General features: G+C 31.1%; 1 protein-coding gene across 3 annotated transcripts in view; it reads left to right on the top strand.

The window, feature by feature from the left end:
- Positions 1–842: 842 nt before the first annotated feature.
- LOC108908679 (tubulointerstitial nephritis antigen-like) overlaps positions 843–21764 on the top strand; it is a 54382-nt gene continuing 33460 nt past the window's right edge. Inside the window, exon 1 of one of the 3 annotated variants that reach the window (XM_018712793.1) lies at positions 843–949. In XM_018712793.1, the coding sequence (XP_018568309.1) occupies positions 947–949 (3 nt within the window). In that variant the 5' untranslated portion in view covers positions 843–946. Of the gene's footprint in view, positions 950–7098; positions 7299–21764 lie in introns of those variants that run through there. The other 2 variants (XM_018712795.1, XM_018712794.1) reach the window with 2 other exon arrangements.

Raw genomic sequence — 21764 nt, 5'->3', positions numbered from 1 at the left:
TTGATTTTTTTTTAGGATGTTATTATTCTTAAATAAATGTTTCTTGTCGAAATAATTGCATTGCTATAGATAAATTTAGATTTTGACATGCGAGTTGCTTAAAATATTTAAAAAATTAAAATAGCTGAAAAGCGAATTGATTTTATTAATTTTTTTTTTTGGAAACAACTTTTTAATATAACACATTTTGTAAAATTAAAAATCACTGCTCTTGAATTAACATGTTTTTTTATTTTCGCAACTCCTTGTATCTCAAAAGTTTATTTACTTTGACGAAAATAAAATTAAAAAAAATCCTCTTCGGATAGTAAACCAGGTACAAATCATAAAAAATTGCAACAAATTAAATATTTATGATTCAGATTTTTTTGTTTTTTTTTTTTTCATAATGGTGTATAAATTTTTAAATATTTCCGAAATAATGCGACAAATTAGCATTATTTTTACATTTACGTCAATGTACTTGCACTATATGTATAAATACCTCACCTGTGACTTCTGGTTTGTTTTCCTTATGGATACTTTGTATCTAATGTTGAGAGTCTGATTTCAGACCAGAACCTGTTAGTAAGCTAAATGTTATCTTGAGATTACAGCCAGAAACGGTTTGATACAATTTAAACGTTCTAGAATTCTATTTGCTCCCACAACATTGCCTAATACCGAAACGTGAAGAAAATATTGAATTGTCTTATTTAATTTCTGATAACTCGGCAAATATTTAGACAGTGTTCTCTCCAATTAGTTTGAGTTTGGGGAATTATGGTGGTAGTAACAACGTGTGCATTATTTTTATCCAATGTGGGTAAGATTTGAATAAGCAGGAGAATTGTAGGCTCGCAGTAGTACTTGAGATCTTAGCGAGCTTTGGCTTCAGTAGTGTATTGTAATCGGCTGTGACAACTTTGTTGTGACTGAACAGCTGAACGCCGACCGTCAAAATAGCATGGTGAGTCGAACTTGACAATAGTTTGCGATCGTCAATTATTATTAAAAGCCTACTCGTGTTTTGGAAATTCTTTAAATATCTGAAATGTGAATAATCGTGTTTAAATATTGCTGACACCTTTTTATTTTAAAATTTTTGTATCAAACATAACATCAAATCAAAAGTAATTAGAAATATTTAAAAAGTCGGTATTTCGTTAGAAATGGTGTTTTAGTAACTAGTAGTTTACTTAAAATTACTCAAATCTTCATTTATGATTTTGTGGTTATCTGTGTGTACCTGCTGTATCATGATGATATTAATTACATATTTAAATTAAAAAAATATACTAAACAGTATTTGTTGTTGTTTTTTAACGTAGGTACTTTTAATTAAATTCCTAGTGATGTCAGCAAAATTTATTACTACAAATACATGTTTGTATTATCACAAACAGTAAATTCAGTAAAATTAAATTTTATAGTAAATTATCAATGTCCTTGAAATATAATAGCGCACATTGGATGTTATCAATATATGCAATTATATAAAAACGTCTTTTTCTTTATTTTTTGGATATTTTGCAATCTGTGAAAAAATTTAAAAAAGTGGTAAAATAAACCCTTGAACCAAATTGATCAGTCATTTTAATGAAAATAATTTTGCCTAACCAAAAAATCTCACACTAAAAAAGCAGACAAATACCTACAAAATACCAAAGTACATCACTTAATATCACACTTTAAAAAGGTCGTTAACGTTTTGAAAATCTACTGTCTTCGTCTGCTGAAATTCTGTAAATTTGTTCACAGGTGGCAAAATGCCCAAAAAATAAAGGAAAAATACACCGAAAAAAACATTCTCTCTAGGATAAACGAAGTTTTATTTATCTAGATAAAATAATTATTGTAATGTATTTGCATTTTTGTATTCTACTCTATTTCTATTTTATATTCCGTATTTTTCAAACAAAAAAAAAAGAAAATGTGAAGTAATTTATAATCATTTTTTCAAGACAAAGTTATTTCAGTTATGAGTCTTGTGAAAAACACATTTTCTCAAAAATCACGGCATCTGAGAAGTAGTTAGTAGGGTTGCAGGTATATTGATCATGTTTTATGCTTTGAACAATTTTTTATCATTTCATTCAACAATGCAATAATTTAGAAAACACTGACTTTTCCAAAGACATAAGTCGGTTAAAATCATAAAAAGGTTAATTTATTTACAGATTTAGCAAAAAAAATATAAGTTTAATTGGTCTAGAACATCTACTATAGACTAGTAGAAAATTGAAAATCATTTTTCTCAGGAATTACACATTTTAACTATATGCAGCAAGTATCCCTTCTATTCTTAAAAATAATTGAAAATTTTAGATATACCATTATTACTGCTATACAAAGTGATGTAATCTTTTTTTATAAAGTGATCCATAAAATGAAGTACCGAATGGTACAGATTAGTACTTTCCACGTCACATTAAAAAGAATTGCTTAATAATTTTTTTCAACTTCAACACTATTTTTTTGACAAAATTTTGTTTGAACTACCCCCCGTAATTTTCATTGTGGAATCTATTATATAGTGACGTGTATGCTCGATTAATAACTGATTACCCTGTAAAATTTGCCTCGCTTTCAAAATATAAAAAAGTGCTTTATACATATTTTTTTCCAGTCTGAAGTTTTGACCTATTGCCTGTTTTTGTCATACATTTCCACAATTGTCTAAAACAATAAATAGCTGTATCTACATTCTATGTGCCCCCATGAATTTTATTAAATTAATTTGTTCCATTAACAGTGGTATATGTATAAAAGAGGGTATATTTTCCCATGTAATTATATATCAATTAAGCAATTCCTTAATATACTTTAGTTTGTAATAACACTCTCTGTAATATGAAGCCTAATAGGTAGATGATTCGCAAATTGTGCAAGGCTTGCTCTGTTAAACTAATTTAGCATTCGACATTGTTGATATCTACAGGTATATGCATTTATGTTTTCTGGCAACAATACTGAAAATGTTTATTCGATATTTCTCGTCATTTATGTGACCTATTTTCTGGAACATTATTAAAAGGATCTACGGCGATAAAATGGCAAGAATTCTAAGCTTATTTATTGAGGAAATGACTCAAATATACTTTTAAATGTACACGTATAAATTAAAATTCTGGCAAGATACCCAGACGAGTAAATAAAAACATAAACAATGTTTAAGAAATAATTATAAGTTGTATTCAGTTCTAAGCATTGTTTCTATCCATATAAGGCGTATATTAAAGTACAGACATCAAATTTCAAAATTGCAAAATGGAATTTATTACCGATTAGCATGGCTTACCTTGATATTGTATATTTACGATAGTAGGAAAACAAAATTGAAGTCAGGGAATAAAAATAGGCTTAACTATAAAATGTTGCATGTCATTTATTGAACATAATTTGCCAATTCTTAAATCATTAACATTGTAGCACATTTGTTACCGTTTGTCGGTCCACTTAAATAATTTGTAGCCAGCATTTAAAAATAAAAGTGATGTTAATCAACAATAAACAGTATTATAAGTGAGTATAAAGAGATATCGACGTACCTGATGTAAATTCTCGAACTTATTCAAAATAACTGCATATGAAAGCTAAAACTGCATGGTACCTACACATTTCTATATTTTATTCTTTTTATCCTTCATCTGCCTCAACACTTTGTAAATGCAATAAAAATAAATTTTATGAATTATCATGTACATTCATCTATTTCAAAAACTTTGTTTAGACAAAATCTTCCAACCTTCTAAATCTACATATTGCTACATTGCCTTCTTTTCTACTAAATTTTTGGCAGATGTAGGTGATAGATAAGATACGTATTATCTAGGATTGTATGATTTAGGATTAACTTCTATATTTATTTATTTATTTATTTATTTATTTAGGTTGTTATTTGCAGTTTTAATTCATGGCATTTCATTAAGATTTCCTTAACAGATAGCTTTCATTTTCTTGTGCTGATAATACAGGCTGTTGCAAAATGTTGTTCATAGAATTCTAGAGCAGATTCTACATCCAAAAATGAAAAAAAATTTTCATTGGAAATCGTTTAAATTTGGGCCAATACATTTATGATACGTAGGTTATAATTGGTTCATAGTGACAGCGCATGTTATATTTCATTGACAGTCACCAACTATGTTTTTTTAGTAGGTAATGTAGCATGGATAGATTAGCATGATTTTTAAAAATCTTCAATATCTCGAAAGCCACTTGCTAAATGATAAATGTGCAAGGGGGCGTTTCTGTTCTAAAATAAATGAGGTTCCTAAAATTAAAGTAAAAACCAGTAGAAAAACCAGTGGCGTAAATTTTCTGCTCTAAAATCAATAGGTACTCTCCGATATCTACGCCCCTGATGGGTCTAAAATGTAATCGGTTATACCAAATTATAACCTATGTATCATAAATGTATTGATTCAAATCTAAACTATTTCCAATCAAAAAACTTAGAAATTATCGATAAAAAACCATATTTCTTTAATTTCTTTTGCCACCCTCTATTTCGAAAACGAAGCATTTGCGGATTTTTTTCGCATTTTTGGATGTAGAATCTGCTGTAGAATTCTCTGAACAACATTTTGCAACACCCTGTATGTTTTGAAAAAATAAAATTGCAAACTAATTTTTTAGAATAGATAACGACATTGTAAGATATTTTCAACAATATTGAATGAAGCACGTTCCCTATAATAAAAGGACCACCCTGTACATAACAGTAATAATACTACGCAAAGTTCACATGGATACGTTATTATTTACAAAAATATATCGATGATGTGGAACGGTTTGAATGAACAAGTCTTGAAATGTTTTTGTGGCAGATATTCAATAACGCATACCTAATGTAATTAAAATAAATCTAAATTTTTACATGCTCCACTTAGGAGCTCGAATAAATTATTTTGGATACTTAAAGAGTGAAGTGAAATATAGCTCATGCATATAAATAGCGAGGAATGCAGAAAATGTGTAATTGATTATTTATGGTAAGTCGGATTATTGTTTTACATTATTCGTTATCAATAGAAATATTTATGATAGCATAATGTTGCAGATGAAAGGAAATTAATGTAATTAAAGGACAGTAGAACATATTAATTTTAATTAGGCAAACAATAAAGGAAAATATTAAATGGACATGAAAAATTTATTTTATTACACTTTAGCCTTTGATCATAAAAGCATGTCCCTTAGAAAACTCAGAACTCGCAACTGCTAAAAAAAAATAGTGGGATGTAACAATACCAAATCATCACGGCAACATTTTGGGTTTCTATTTTAATTAGAAAACTATCAAAACTCTTGGAATATGATGGGGGCGACAATATGATGAATAAAATAGATCACTCTTAGTTTTACCCACATATCTAACAATAAGTGCTGGAATCTCATAAATAAGCAAACGTGTTTGGTAATTACAGCTAGTGGAAATAAGTTAGTTATCGCAATAACTGCAATAAAAGTTATCAATTGAAGTAAAGTCCAGTGAAGGCCAACTTAAATTACCACTAAGATGGATTAAATGGTGTGTTGATCTTTACAACTCGTTAGATTTGTGTAAGTCTAGAAAACATCATAAATGATGCGATAGAGGAAGAATGCAGTATTTGCTGTAAAAAATCAACGGAGACGTAAAATTAATTAACTTTTTGAAAGGTCTAGCATCACATAAAGCTAATGGTGTAGACGATGTATTGGACAGAACTTGAGAAAAAACAGGTTCTGATTTGTTGTCCCCTTGATGGCTCTGGTTAAAAAATAGGGGAAAAACGTCACCGTGATGATATCCTGTAGCTAATTATGTATAATTTTCGTCTTTTTAATCGATAACAGATGTTCTCAAGATGATATTTTTAGATGTTTCATATATTGAGTATATCATCTATCAAAATTTGAAGATACAGAAGACCAACTTTGTATTCAATAAAATGATCACATTACTTGGCATATCAGTTACTGATACAAAAGTTACGAACTGGTAAATTGTCTGTGTGTGATTGAAAACAGCCACTATCCTTAGTAACTGTCTGTGGTTAAACCACAAATGTAAATCAGTTTACATTTTACTTTTTGAAACTGATGTATGCATACTATGGATTGATATATGCAATATATTCATTGGAACTGCTCATGCTGGATACTTAGACCGCAGAAACAAGGGCTATGTACAATTTATACCTCCACATAAATATTTTTGATTTTGCAGAAGACTGTTAACGTTTATCAAAATTTTGGACAGATTTTTCAAAGATCAGTTTTTATTTCACCTATAACGGAGTACAGTCCGTACGATATTTGTTGAGAGCCAATAAAGTTGTGTTATCGGAACTACTGCAGCAATTTACTGCAACAGCGGCGCGCCTTGAAATTTTCCGCGTTATTTTCAGAATATTAAAATATATATATAAGGTAAATATATATAAAGTAGATTTTTTGGATTAAAATGTGTTCTATCTCAACAAATATCGTACGGATTTAAAGGCTATTAGTTTTCGCAGAAGATATTTTAACTAAAATTTAACAGGAAAGGATTCTGCTTTATTATTTACTTATAAATGAAAATTTAATGTCAGAGGCAACATAATTTTTTTCTGTTCTCGCCTCAGCTTCTTTATCTTTACACCTCCTTTGATTCCAACACTTCAATTTTTTTCTCGAATCTCATTTTCTGATGCTGTGACTCTCAAGCTTGAATAATAATAATTTTAAAGAAGCATCTCATCTAAGCTTTCATTTGAAACATGTCTGTAATATATTTTTAATACCTATTCGTCATTTAACAACCTGAAAACACCATAAAACGATTTATAGTTATGTAAAGTGTATATGTGATTTTTGAATGAATTCGATGTATCCACTGCCAGCTTGATTTTCTATTAATACGAACGTTACGCGCACACTCACACACACAAATCATTGCATAATGCGTGACAAAAAATTAATTATTGCCGACGTATCTATAATATTAAATTTAGATGTGACATTTCGTTTATTTCTGGTAGGTAAGACTTAAAAATAATCTTTTTGTCGTTGCCAATTGCACCGGTAGGTGTTATATAAAAAGTTTGTGGACGGTCCTACAAAATGTATTCGAGGAAACAATCTGAGTCACAGATATTTTCAAAAAATTATCTCGTAGAAACTCGTATTTTCATTCATTTCAATTCAGTTTCGTTTTGGAAAACACTCGGGACCAATATTCAAGAACAGTGATTTTTACTAGATTTCACAGTATCATTTCTTACCTGTAGTCTGTGTCAATTTTATGTGTAGTTTTGATAATTTAAGTGTTAGCCAATTTAGTAAAGGTATGTGTTATTTTTGTGACGATTTCAACAGCTTTATTTATTTTATTGTGGCTGCTAAATTGGAACGGTTCATTTTCAAAGTTTTGTGTTTTTTTTCGAAAAACTGACAGAAACTTCATTTTTTACCCAAATCAATTCAATTTTTACCTTCGTCCTCAGATGAGAATAAAAAAAAACATGATCATGGCTTGTGTTGTAGAATTTTGTTGATATATAGTGGATGAACACGTTGCATAATTTTTTACTTATACATGCTTAATCCTGTCAGTTTTGTTTTAATAAAAATATGGAGCAATTCTATGATATAACAATTAGTTAAGCAAATTCCATTGTGTAAGCGTGTTTATCAAAACAAACGATTGCAAAATTTCTGGTGAAAGTGCTATTGTTTGTTTTGATTGTAAAAAAATGTCGATATATTTGGTTAGGTTTGTACGTAGTTGATGTTTCCTTTAGTGATGAAAATTGATATACTTGTACATCATCAAATTTATTGCATAATTTAAGATTTTCACAAATATAAATAAAATTAGGTTCAACTCTTTTTTATGCTGCAGCAAGTGCATTAACAATTTTTTTAACATTTGTCAATAAGAAACAAGTTGCTGTACTGCAAATAACCTTAATACAAATACATAAAGCAAAAATGTGAGAGTTGGAAGTCTTTAGAAAAAAGGCACTATAAAGGAAAAAGTAAATATATTTCATGGCTAGACAGATTGATGTAGAGAAAGCTCGACAAAATTGAGAGGAATGATATAGAATGCGCTGTAGAAACCTATAAAAGCAGCAAATGGTTTAACTGAATACAAATAATAATGATACGAACGATAATGTATTTTGGAAGTTTCGTTGTAATGAAAATAAAAATCGAATAATTTCCGGAATGTCAAGTACGATTGACTCAATAATAAAAATAGTATCTATAGCCCATTATTGTCTGATAATCGGCATTCACTATATTTAATTGTATAAGGTCCTTGAATTAATTTTAAAATTATCATATTAGTCTTAAATTAATGGGGTTTACGACATACGAAATATTTTTGCATTCTAATACCGTATTGCGCTGTCAACTTTTGGTTTTATAGAGATGATGTCACCTAATTTTTGAAATAACTTTTAATAGCCAAACGATGAATATTAATTATTAATTTTCGTTTTGCATCATCTATTTTAGAAGTACTGGTTTATTTATTTCTAAAGAATAACAATATTTTTCCTTCGAATGTTAAATATATTTTGAGATTTATTCACATTTTTTTGATAATATTTAACAGGGGTAGGCACATTCTTGAATTGATACTTTTTTTAATTATAGGTTTATTTCTCAGTTATGAAAAAGATATAATTTTTTATTGAAAATTATGTTTTTCTGTGCAAGAAAAAATACATTTCTTCCCAAAGTTTTGTATATCCCGACAGACAAAACAGCAAATGTCTACTTGAATGAAACTGTAGTCCATCTTTCTGAACACTTTGTTTTTTGATTTCCGTTACAATCTCTTTTATTAGTTATAACTTTGAAATTGGCGTCTACGATTAGAGGTAAAATTAATTTTGATGTTTGTTCAGGCTAATTTATTAATAACTCCAATTCTGTTAATTACTATCAGTGTAATTAAATCAATTAAACTGAGGATATTATAGTTTTTTTTCTAAATTTAATAAACATATATACAGGGTATTTATTAAGTACTTGTACAAACTTTAAAAGGTGAATCTTTGACTAAGATAAAAAGTTCATATGGACATGGTTCCGCAGCGGCTTGATTCTTGATATACAGAGGGTCCAAAAAAAATTTATGTTTGATATTTTCATTATATATTTGTTCAATAATATGGCAATTTGACGAAATTCTAGAAACTGGGAGTAGTGATGATGAGAAACTACTTAGTTTTTTGTTTAATGTTCGAGGGTGACACATTTTTTGTCACTGCACTGTAAGTCATTTTTGACTAAACATACCTATTCTCCATTCAATTTTACGTACAAAAGATGCTCTAAGTATTTGTCGCTGAAAGCGGCCCGTTTGGAAAAAACTAATACTAAGAGTAAGACTAAACTAGTTCTACAAATAAGTTTATAACATTCACAATAGTTGCTGCAACAAAAAAAATGTATTTCTATTTGGTAATCTGCGACCAGGAAATTTTTCCGAATATCGCCTTACAGCAGAAAAACTGTTCCCTAAACATTCGCCTAAAGTTAACAACATATCGGTATATTCTGAGTTTGAATAATTATTACCGTAGCAAGTAGAAATTTTTTATTACACGAATTAAAATAAATACTTGTTCTGATAATGCACATAACTCGTTCATTTGACACATTTGACACAAGTCTACTTGAAATAAAAAACAACAATTTGGGATACTAGCTGATTGACTATGCCTGGTGTTTCTCGAAAACGGTAAATTTTAGCATTTCTTATAAGAGCACCTTTTTGGTTCAAAATAAAATGACAAGTGACAAAAGGGACAAAAAGATTAATCTCAAAAAAGTTAGGACCTAAAACGTTCTCGCGGAGTACTGCACTGAACACCCTGTATGATATAGCCAAAAATTAATAACTCCAGAGCATTTGACATCCCCACAAACCCCACATTTCATTCGGTCTAATTTTATGGAAGATAGGACCTAAACTAGATTCTAAAAAATTATTTTTAATTTTGAAAACGGAAAAAGATACGCCCATGGTTCATAGGAACAATTGGTAATATTTTTTGAAATTCTATCAGAACACCCTGTATAATTAGATTTCGCGTCTCATCAGCAGAATCGAACCGTGACTAAAAGGTTAAGGTTGAGGCTCATTAAGAAGTTAGCTTGCGACTTGATAAATTGGGTACTTGGATTACTAGAAGGACAAATTTATCATTTATCATTAAACAATGTACTTAAGAGTACAGGAACAACCGTTTAGCAAACAGTTAATTTCAAGGGTGACATACCTAAACAATATTAAGGTTGTATACAGGGTGTTAAAAAAAGAGTGTAAAATATTTAAGGAGGTAATAGTATGAACCAAAATAAACAGAAAAGTCTCAATAAACATGGGTCCGCAAAGTAACGGTTGCGGAGATACGGAATGTTTGATGTTTTTTAGTCCCTTTTTTATTTTGCAAAAACGTTGTGTATTTTCTTGATTGATGTTTAGTGAAATAAACAGTACGTATTTGACAGTTGTTCTCAGTGCTCAAGTTTTCTTTCGCTATGGCTGGTTACTCTAACGCAGAATTAACAGACATGCATTTCATGTATGGTCGTGCTAATGGGAACGCCACCGAAGCGCGACGTCTTTATGTTGACGCTTATCCAAATCGCCAGATTCCTTCACAACGCATGTTTGGAAGAATTCACCAAAGATTGCGTGATACCGGTTCCTTGAGCAAACAGTGCCATTTATCCGGAAGACCAAGGTCGGTATCCACTCCTAGAGCACAAGAAAAAAATTCTAGCAGAATCCAGGTGTGCGGAGAATATCAGCCGAGGTAGGAATTAGTGGTCCTCTTGTTTGGAGAATCCTTCACGAGCAACTGCTTTATCCATACCATGTGCAACGAGTACAGGCCTTAAATCCAATAAATGATCATCAAGCACGTTTGGTTTTTTGCCGCGTCATGATGCTGAAGACCCTCGTTTTCTTGCAAACATTCTGTTTACTGATGAGGCCGGGTTCACAAGAAATGGAGTGTTTAATTTTCACAATACGCATATTTGGGCCGACGAAAATCCTCATGCTCTAATAGAATCTAGACATCAGGCACGTTTTTCATTAAACATTTGGATGGGTATTGTAGGTGACAGGTTTCTAGGTCCTGTTGTTTTACCAAACCGATTAACAGGCGCTGCTTACCTCAACTTTCTGCAGAACACACTGTATGAGTTTTTGGAAGATATTCCTTTGAATCAGAGGCAACAAATGTGGTTCCAGCATGATGGTGCTCCAGCTTATTTTTCCATGGCCGTTAGAGAGCATTTACACCAAACTTTTCCACATAGATGGGTAGGAAGGGCCGGACCTGTTTTATGGCCTCCAAGATCGCCTGATCTGAACCCTCTAGATTTCTTTGTTTGGGATATTTGAAGACATTAGTGTATGGTACTCCTGTAAATAGCCTGGAAGAGCTGCAGCTACGGATTAATCAAAAGTGTCAAGATATCCAAACCAAGGAGGGTGTTTTCGAAAGAGTTCGAATATCGTTGAGACGAAGATGTCGTTCCTGCTTGGAAATGGACGGAGGGCACTTTGAACATCTTCTGTAACTTTGTTTTTTGTTTGTTAAAAGCTTCCTTTGTCGGTTTATTCCTAATAAAATAAAATGTTTGAAAAACTAATAGTGGTCCATATCTCCACAACCGTTACTTTGTGGACCCATGTTTATTAAGACTTTTCTGCTTATTTTGGTTCATACTATTACCTCATGAAATATTTTACACTCTTTTTTTAACACCCTGTATACAAATATGGAATTTGTGTTTATGCATTAAACAAGTAAGTCAAAATAGAAAAAACATAGACATGGGAAAGTAAATCAGCTATACAATCGTACAGTATATAGCCACTTTTATTTATCTAAGTACTCTTAATAGAATAATTAAATGTAGTACAATTTTGACTCACGTAACAAACACTTAATAATATCACCGTAACATTCTTGGACGCTTTAAAGCGTCAGTTTCAATGGCAAGGTGTCAATTAAAGAAATTGTGCAATGAGAAAATATTTTTATTGTAAACTATGTTTAATTGTCCAAACAGATACTGAAAACAATCCAGATTACAGCCTATAAAAACTTTTAGTGTGTACGTTTCCGAAATTTTTATCTGATTTATTTCAAATTTTAGAATCACCAAAATGCACGTGTTACTGATGTAGTGCAAGGCAATCCAAGTAATTGTCTCATGATATATTTATAAGTTATCTTGTAACAAACATTGATCTGAATTATTTAAAAATCATACATTCCTGAGCATAAAGGTTTCCTAGTTCATTTATAAATAAATGCATACGTAAATATAAGCGTTGTCACTGAATTCCTGTTCCTTTCATATCATTCTTCAGTTCTTGTAAATGTTTATAATTAAAGGAAAAGCATTTGAATTATTTTACTTTGCACAGTCTCTACAATTATTGTTCATTTTATATATCATCTACTGAAACGATTATATTTACAACGGGAGCAAATTGAACCTAATGTCACATTTTCATCAAAAATAGGTATTTATTTTTTTTTTTGTAAAAATTGTAAGCCAATTTTATTTTTTCATATTACTAAGCAAACATTTTTTTTACTTTCAAATATTAACAATCTGATTAACCCAAATTATAATAACCGGTTTTCAGTTGTCCCATTTGGATTTTTGTTTATGCTTACAAGTAGATAAACATTGCCAAAACTGGGTATGCTAAAGCTAATATTTTCTTTAATAAGCAAAGAATTTCGACTCGAATCGGATACATGTGTCACTGAGCTTATATGTAAACAATTCCTGAAAACAAGGGCAACCCAGTATGGCATCCTTGAGACGCTTGCCATGTGGTTATAAAAATATTAAAGCTTAAAACAGCACTAATATGTGAAAAGTAATCGCCCTTTCTTCCACAATTTATTTGTCTAAAGCGTTCGTGCCTACTTGTCCTAGTTTTTACAAATAATCAGGAACATATTGAATAAACCAACACTTGCTTACATATGTGTGGAGCCACAATTTTTTAGAACAGGAATTGATATAAATAAATAGAGACATGTGTAAGAAAATCAGTTCATGTTTTATTAATTTGCTCCAGATATATGTATGTTTACGTTTCCTTAAAAGTTTAGTGTATCGTAGAATTTGAAATTATGATCTTCGACGTTAGTAACTGACAAGTGGGAATTCCGCCAAAGCAGTATGCAATTCCAAGACTTGTGTATACAAAAGCCTAGCGATTATTTACAATACCAATTTCAACACACCCACTTTGTGTACCTGTTTAATTAAAAATGAATGTACAGGATCATATTTGGCAAATCCATTACGCACATTAGAAAAAAATTAAAACAAATATCTGCAAAGCAAACAAACCTTCCAAAATGTACGTGATGAAACTATCATAAATCGTTAAATGAATTGCGCTTTTGATTACGTTATCACGCAGGGAAAGTTTAATTTTGATGCTCCGACTTTATTCTAAAAACTGAATTTGCTGTGTTTAGTTTTAGAAACGTTTTGGGAAAAGACGAGTTGTAATATAACTTGTACATTAAAAAATGTCCGCTAAATATAAAACTTAAATTCATCTAGGATAGATGTTAATGACCGTAAAATGGATTTTTTCTTCAATTTTAATACTAAACAACATGACTTTAAAAACCACTAAGCTGAAAAAACTGGTATGAACGTGTTTTTTAAATCAAGAACGTGATTTAGTGGAATTCCACTGTTTGCATTAAGAAGTGTTTTGGTTGAGATCACAATATAACTGTAGCAGGAGGAGCGTTTCATCTAATAATTTAACAAAAATGTTCTTATAATTCAGAACGTTGTAACTATAAACTTATACAAGCAAACAAAACAAACCATGCAAACATGCAAAGAATATATAATTTTTAAGGTGGCTTTCGCTTTGTTTAATATTTTAATCAATTGAATAATTTATTTATTTATTATTTGACAACCAGCATGTGTGAACGAGAAGAAACATATAATTTATCTTAAAATTTCTTTTATACTGCAGTTATCAGTTATGGGCAGTTGAGTTTTTGGGGAGTACTCTAGTGTATTTAGATTCAACAGACTATATAGCTTGAGGCCATATATATAATCTTTACATTTTCACTTAGGGTACTTAGCTCACAATCATATTTAGAAAAAGAATAATAAATTTATACGTATTTTAAAGTATTTTAAAAACGTAGGAAAATAACTTGTGTATATAGACCTTTAGGTCCATATGGAACCTTGAGGATCTTCTTTGCATAAAAGTTTCTTTGGGACACGGTATTTTCTAATTTACCACTTGACTACATCCAATTAGATAGTTCTTAAATAATTGTAAGCTTTTGTCATCTAAATCTAAAATTGACTTCGATAAAACCAATAACACTGAGTGACTAAACAGTATTAAAGGCTTTGCTGAAGCACTACTAACAATAAGACTGTCACCAGATCTATTTCTGTGGAACTAATTGCTCATCCGTAATATTCACGAAAAAATTCGGGACAAAAACCTGACTGCTCAAAAATGTGTTTCGCTTCAAGTTGTTTTCCCTTGACTGTCTCTATTGTTTACGATAAAGAGGATAACGTACTTATAGTGTAATTAAACGTGTTTTCCTACATTTATAATTAATTGAAATATATTCTATGATTTAGACCAATTTATCACGTAATAACGGCAATGTCCACAGAGCGATAACCCTCAGGATACCTATGAGAAAATTATACAAATTACAAATTTACTGTCAGGATCAGCTCAATTACAAATTCTAGATTTCTGTAAGTTTTTCTAATACCTTTTACATACCTGTAAATTAAATATTAACTTACCACCATAAGACCAAAATCTTTTAGGTTTAGAACTGATTCTTTTTAATTTTTGTTGCTCATGCGATAGAAAAATTCAATATTTGTCGATATCTTGGTCGAAGGTAATATGGAGACACTCATTTATATTTAAAAAAAATCGGTTTAATCGCATAAACGACATAAGTCACTTTAAAAACAGTTCCATTTTGTATAGGTTTGTACATCTTTAAATCGTCTGCGTAAAAGTATAGTTAGGATGCTGGAAACGTCCATATCTTACCAACAGTGAGTGATAAAAAGAAGTGCGCCTAGGTGAGACCCTTGGAGTACACCAGTTATGACAGTAACTTATGAAGAATTAATTTTTAGAGTATTTGGAATTTATTGCTTCTCAAGAAAATGATAAACTTATTTGGAAAGCTCTTGACTCTCTCAATATTCGATCTTGTAAAAATTTTATTTTGCCACCTCAGATGGGTAATCCTAATGAAATTAATGACTCTCTAATAATTGTGATGTCCAAATTAATTTTTGTTAAAATAATAGATGTGATATTAATCTATCTTTCAAATTTGCTTTGACTATTGTTGATCAGTAATAGTATCAAAACGGATGAATTTGGTGTTGATAATATCTCTCCCACTATGTTAAAATACTATAGTCCATTTATTGATCCGTATGTTACTCATATAATTAATTGTTGTATTGAGAAACAATACTTTCCTTGTTGTGGAAAAAGGCAATCGGTTTGCCTATACAAAAAAAAATAATAATCCAGAATCATTCTCTGATCTTAGAATAATTAGTATTTTACCTGTGCTTCCCAATATTTTTGAAATATTGCTATATAATCAAAGGACCCCGTACAAACCTTATGGGAAATTCCGTTCGGTCAATTTTAATGAAATTTTGGGAATATGTTGTTTTTGTTATGAGGAACAAAAGTCTTCATGGGCCCAAAGTTCGCTAATAGACAGTTTCCGAGATATTCGATGTTAAAAGTTGATAATGCGAATGCGTGTCAAGCACGTGTTTAAATGCTTATTAGTCGCGTAAAAGCTCCATGAAGCTTAAAAATTGTATATATTCGTCTATATAGTGCGTATCCATTCGTTTTTGTGAGTGTGTGTGTGTGCGTGTGCGTGCGTGCGTGTGTATGTGTATACTTTTCATAAACAAATAAACGAAGAGGCTAGGAGTAATGCTATAGTAATACTTCTATATTCACGTGCAATCTGGTCAGCATACTTAGCCATCTTCTCGATCAATTATATATTTTATTTGAGTTATTAGCGTATGATTGTATCCAAAGTAACTCCAGAGTAACACCCAGAGATAGAGTAGTCGAAACAACTTTAGGATACAGTTTTTCCCGTGTTTTTAAATCAGTATTTCAAAATTTATATCGAAAAATAGTTAACATCGTAGTTTAGATATCCAACTATCGATATCGATAGCAGAGAATATTTTATGTGAAGATATTAGAAATATTATACTATTATTTATGAGTACGTCAAATATTTAGAATGTTGAAAAATATCAGTTTCGTTGGACTTATTGTTAAATAGTTCTTAATTGATATTACTGTTCAATTTTCAATTCACTTGCAGTTTTTGCTGTTATACTCCCGATATTGCTTTGGTCATTTTTCCACAGGTGTGTTCATTTTGTAATTAGCAGTTGAGCTTGTTGCAATATAAATGGCTTTCAGACTACAAATGCAATATTATAGTTGCGATCGGGCTTTGGCCCCGCGAAATATGGTACATTTAAATAGAGTGGTAATGGTAAATGTAAATGTTTTTGGAGATATTGTTATAAATCCACGAAATCACGCAGGTGTGTCTCCAGCAATTGTTACACCCGAGACTCGAATATGTAATAATTGCTTCCAAACTATTCGCCGTGAAATTGAGATAATAGATAGAGCAATTATTACATATTCGAGTCTCAGGTGTAACAATTGCTGAAGGGAGACCTGCGTCATTTCGTCGATTTATAGCAATATCTCCAAAAAACATCTACATTTACCACTCTATTTAAATGTACCATATCCCGATCGCAACTATAAATGGCTCAACATGGAGAATCGTCGACGTCACCATCTTGGCAATGTTGTGCATACAATTTTAACCATTCCTTCTTATCATTCATTAAGGGCCCCATATTCTTTAAATAGTGTTTTCCGCAAAGACAAATAATTTAAAACATTTAATAACTGAATAATCTAAAGCTTATCAAATAATAGGAATGTTATGTCGTGCCACCTGAGTATTTTCAAAGACGCTGCAGTAAAACGAATAAACAGGTGCAAAAAACGATCAAACCATCAAGGTTTTAGGTACTGAAGTCTACGAAAATAACTTTTTTATATATAACTCCACATGTAAATATTCTTATAACATTTACTTGCTTAGTCCTACATATAAAATTGTTTACTTTTATTTATAAGTACGTGAAAATAATTCTTAAAATGTGGGGTTAGGATAACAGAAAACGCATGTTTTACAAACGCTTTTTTTTAGTTATTATTTTATTTGGGTAAATTTAAATGGTAACAATGAATAAACAAAACAACAAGGATTTTATTTTTTTGCTTACTTTTGTTCTACACGTTTTACTTTTCAAGATTTCAGTACCTAAAAATGCCAGAATTTTCACCATTTCTCGGCCAGGAATATGGTCACCTTCGTTCTAAAGTTCATTCGAGGAATATCCGATTTAAAATACCTTTACAATGCCACATCATCGAAGTGCCCTATTTAAATGTTGTTTTACTTATAATTCTACAACTTTATACAATTCTCTTCCTGATAATTTTAAAATTTTTAATATTAACAAATTCAAGTATAAATTTAAATCATGTCTATTGAGTGGACAGCTGATTTTATAGTTTATATTCGAGGATTTCTATTTTAAACTGTTGATTATTGTTAGGTAATTGTATTTTATATTAATTGTGTTACTGTTTCTTTTCTGAGCGATTGTCTGCTGTTATTCTGAAATCACATGGTGTCGTGTACATATTATTATTGTTGAGTGTGAATAGCTTTTGCTAGACTTCGCCCTGGGTTTGCGAATTTCTCTCTTTATTTTTTTCTATTTCTTTATTTTTATAATTACATTATCTGCTTCTAATAAAGACGATTTACTATTATTATTATTATTTTAGATCGGTTTATAAGTTTTTGGATATAGAACTAGAAATTTCATGTTCTCATAAATAATAATTCATATTATAATGATCGGCCCAATGAGTTGTATCAATTTTCCAAGGCTTTTAGCAACTTTCCTAGTGTTTACGTACTATAAACATTGTTAAGGCAACTTAATTTACCCTTCTAGAAATCGACAGGAATAATAAAGCAATAAATCCGCCAGCTGTTTACTCGAAACATTTATTTCGCTGTTCACGTTTCCATAAACTAAAGTGACCCCGCTGTGAGATTTTTCAACAAGATCGCTGCATTTATCAACGAATTGGCAGAGGTTCAACACATTCATTCACAGTTAATAATTCGACCTTGATTCATGGCCATGACACGGAAGACCTATGATTAAAGTATTTTCCTCTCAGCTGTTGCTGGTGATTGTGTGCGCCCACGTCATTCTGTAAATGCAGAAATGCAAGAATACTGTAACAACTGAACCAGTAAATTTATTATTCATAATTTATGAGGAAAGTTGCTGATAGTGTCATTGTCAGTTCCTCATTAAATACTGTTAAAGATTAATGTGAAATACAGCCATATGTTAATTAATATATTTCTGCATTTTGAGGGTTGTAAACAGTACAACTGTTCACTGTTAGACTAAATATGGGTTTTATTTACATTTCCACATATTTGGTTGAAACGCGAAACAGTGCATTTTGCAAGGCTCGACGTCTGCAACAAACAAAAGTTTTGTAGACTTGGGGTCGAAGTCTGCAATGTATTCACAAAAGGTACAGCCAATATGCTAACTTAACAAAACAAAAATTATGTATGCTGTCTACGTTGTAGTCGCATTATTGTTTACATGCGTTCATAAGTATTTTAAAAGCTGAGCTGTCTCATCTGCATACCTGGCACTATTAACTTTACAACAATTTCAGTTAAAAATAATAACAACAACCTCCACGGTACACGTGTTCTCTTTAACACTATGATTAATTTGGTTCTAAAATGTTTTATGTTAATCAGCGTTATGTAATACTTGATATTTTTAGTACAGATAACGTTTGGGGTATATTTAACATTTGAATTTAAGATAAATAATATATAATCACTAATGAATGTTTGTTGCTAGTAGTAAATAGTTGTAAATTTGTTTGTGCACATGCTAGAGAGATAAAGTTAAAAATATGCATTATAGAAATAACTGAATACGCTTATTTTAAATATTATATTAATTAGAAAATTTATTTTTAACAGTTACAGAAGGAGTAAATGCCAAATTAAAAAAAAATATTTATGTAATATACATTACAAATTCGCTTCTCACTACATAGATCTCGGAAACGGTAAGAGGTACGAAGTAGCTTAAATGGGGACAAAGTTGCGTAATCAGGGGACCAACATTATGCCTCTAAAAAATCAAGGCATAGTTTTCGAAATATTTGAAAAAAACCGAAATTTTGGAAATCCGTTTTTGTTTCATTTCAGCCTTGTTTGAGGTGATATTGAAAAAAGAAGAACATTTTCTCATGGCCACTTTTTGCCCTCTATCGAATGGCATAATCAATTTTTAAATGTAACGTTTCGTCTCTCCAGGACCATCATCAACTTAATTTTTTTAAATACGACCCTAGAAATTTTATTACATTTTTTGCAAGCCTTCATGACCCCCAATACTGTACTGTCTCAGCCCGAACCAGATTCGGACGTTTTTCTCGAAAAATTAATCTTCAGTTCCAATTTATCTAAATTTTTTATTTAGATTTCTTTGTTTATTGAATTATCGTACACTGTAAGTGTCGTTAGACCCTGTGAAATCCATCTAGTTATTTAAACTATTACCACCACGTATGAAAATAAAACATTATTAGAGTTTTATTCCCGTGTCCATACTTATTTCTTGGCTTCTCGAGTGCTCAAAATTCAAACAAATTCCGATCTATTTTCTCAGGATATTCATACAAATACATCTGACATGCTCTTTCACAGTTGCGGTTACAGATATACCTAATAAATTCCGATAATATTACGCTGATCTTCATTTTCAGTCTTTGCCAAAACGAAAATGCTTTTGAACATTTACTGAATTTTTTTAAAGAATAATTTCAGTTGGCGTATTGGTTGTTCAAATACATTTTTAAGAATTAATTTGTCATAATAAAATTAAAATTGTAATAATGGTTTAATTTTGACGCAACAACATATTGAGTTACATAGGTATGACTAAATGTTGGTAATAGTTAATAATAATAAATGTTTTATTGTAACGCGTGGTGGTAATAGTTTAAATAATTAGATGGATTTTACAGGGTCTAACGACACTTACAGTGTACGATAATTCAATAAACAAAGAAATCTAAATAAAAAATTTAGATAAATTTGGAACGAATACACTGAAGATGAATTTTTCAAGACAAAACATATGAATCTGGTTCGGGCTGAGACAGTACAGTATTAGGGGTCATGAAGGCTTGCAAAAAATGTAATAAAATTTCTAGTCGTATTTAAAAAAATTAAGTTGATGATGGTTGTGGAGAGACGAAACGTTACATACAGAAATTGATTATGCCATTCGATAGAGGGCAAAAAGTGGCCATGAGAAAGTGTTATTCTTTTTTCAAAATCACCTCAAACAAGGCTGAAATGAAACAAAAACGGAATTTCAAAATTTCGGTTTTTTTCAAATATTTCGAAAACTAATCATGTTAGCCTTGATTTTTTAGAGGCATAATGTTGGCCCCCTGAGTACGCAACTTTGCCTCCATTTAAGCTACTTCGTACTCCTTACCGTTTCGGAGATCCCTGTAGTGAGAAGCGAATTTGTAACAGCCTGTATACATATACGAGGCCTGTTCAGAAAATACCCGGACTTTTTTTAAACTTAGTTATTAATTTTATACATTGTTGGTCCTTGTCTCGTTTCAAGTACTTCCCTCCTCTATTCACACACTTTTTCCAGCGGAGTTTCCTGGATAGCTTCATTTGGAGTGGCCTTTATACTCTGTGATAAATTTGCTTTGATGTCATCAATAGTCCTTTCAGCACTGATTTTAATTTCGGAAATAATAAAAAATCTCCAGTTCTGGCGAGTAAGGAGAGTGAGGAAGGACTGTAGTCTGATTTTTGGCACAAAAATTAACAAAATGACAAAGCTGAGTGTTCTTCCACCATGACAATGCGACCAGCATTGTCATGGTGCAAGAACCATGAGTCTCGCCACAAGTCTGGTTTACCGTTTTAAAACGCCATGATAGTATGCACGATTCACTGTTTCACCTTGAGGCAAGAATTCAAAATACACAATTCCATTAAAATCAAAATAATTAATTAAATTAAATTAACTAAATTACATAATTAAATTAATTAAATTAATTAAATTCATTCATTCATTCATCGGTCGATAGCCGCACGGTTTCAGGCGTCAGTCCTTAAATCGTGTGCAAATTTCTGCCCGGGTTCGATTCCCGCGGCCGGTAGACCGTAGATTAACTATGCTTGTACGGAGGATTGGCACCCTCTGTGCAGGTATGGTAGGGTAGAAGAATGTTGGCTTGGGTCAATGTGAGAGATTGACACCGATTGGCATTTGACCACCCCACTAATTAATGAGGTTTTCCAGGTTTCCCTCATTCCTGCACTGAATGGTGATTAGGGCCTACCAACATAAGTCGTTCCTGGGCGCAAATGCGGCCTGCTTAATAATAATATGCCGCCTCCTCTCCCGCACAAGTCTCCGACTTCTGGGCTAATTCTCGTAGTTAGAATGAGGAGTAGAGATATTATTATTATTAT

The sequence above is a fragment of the Anoplophora glabripennis genome, unplaced genomic scaffold, assembly GCF_000390285.2.
Source record: "Anoplophora glabripennis isolate ALB-LARVAE unplaced genomic scaffold, Agla_2.0 scaffold162, whole genome shotgun sequence".
NCBI classification, from domain to species: Eukaryota; Metazoa; Arthropoda; class Insecta; order Coleoptera; family Cerambycidae; genus Anoplophora; species Anoplophora glabripennis.
This window is presented reverse-complemented; position numbering and strand designations above follow the sequence as displayed.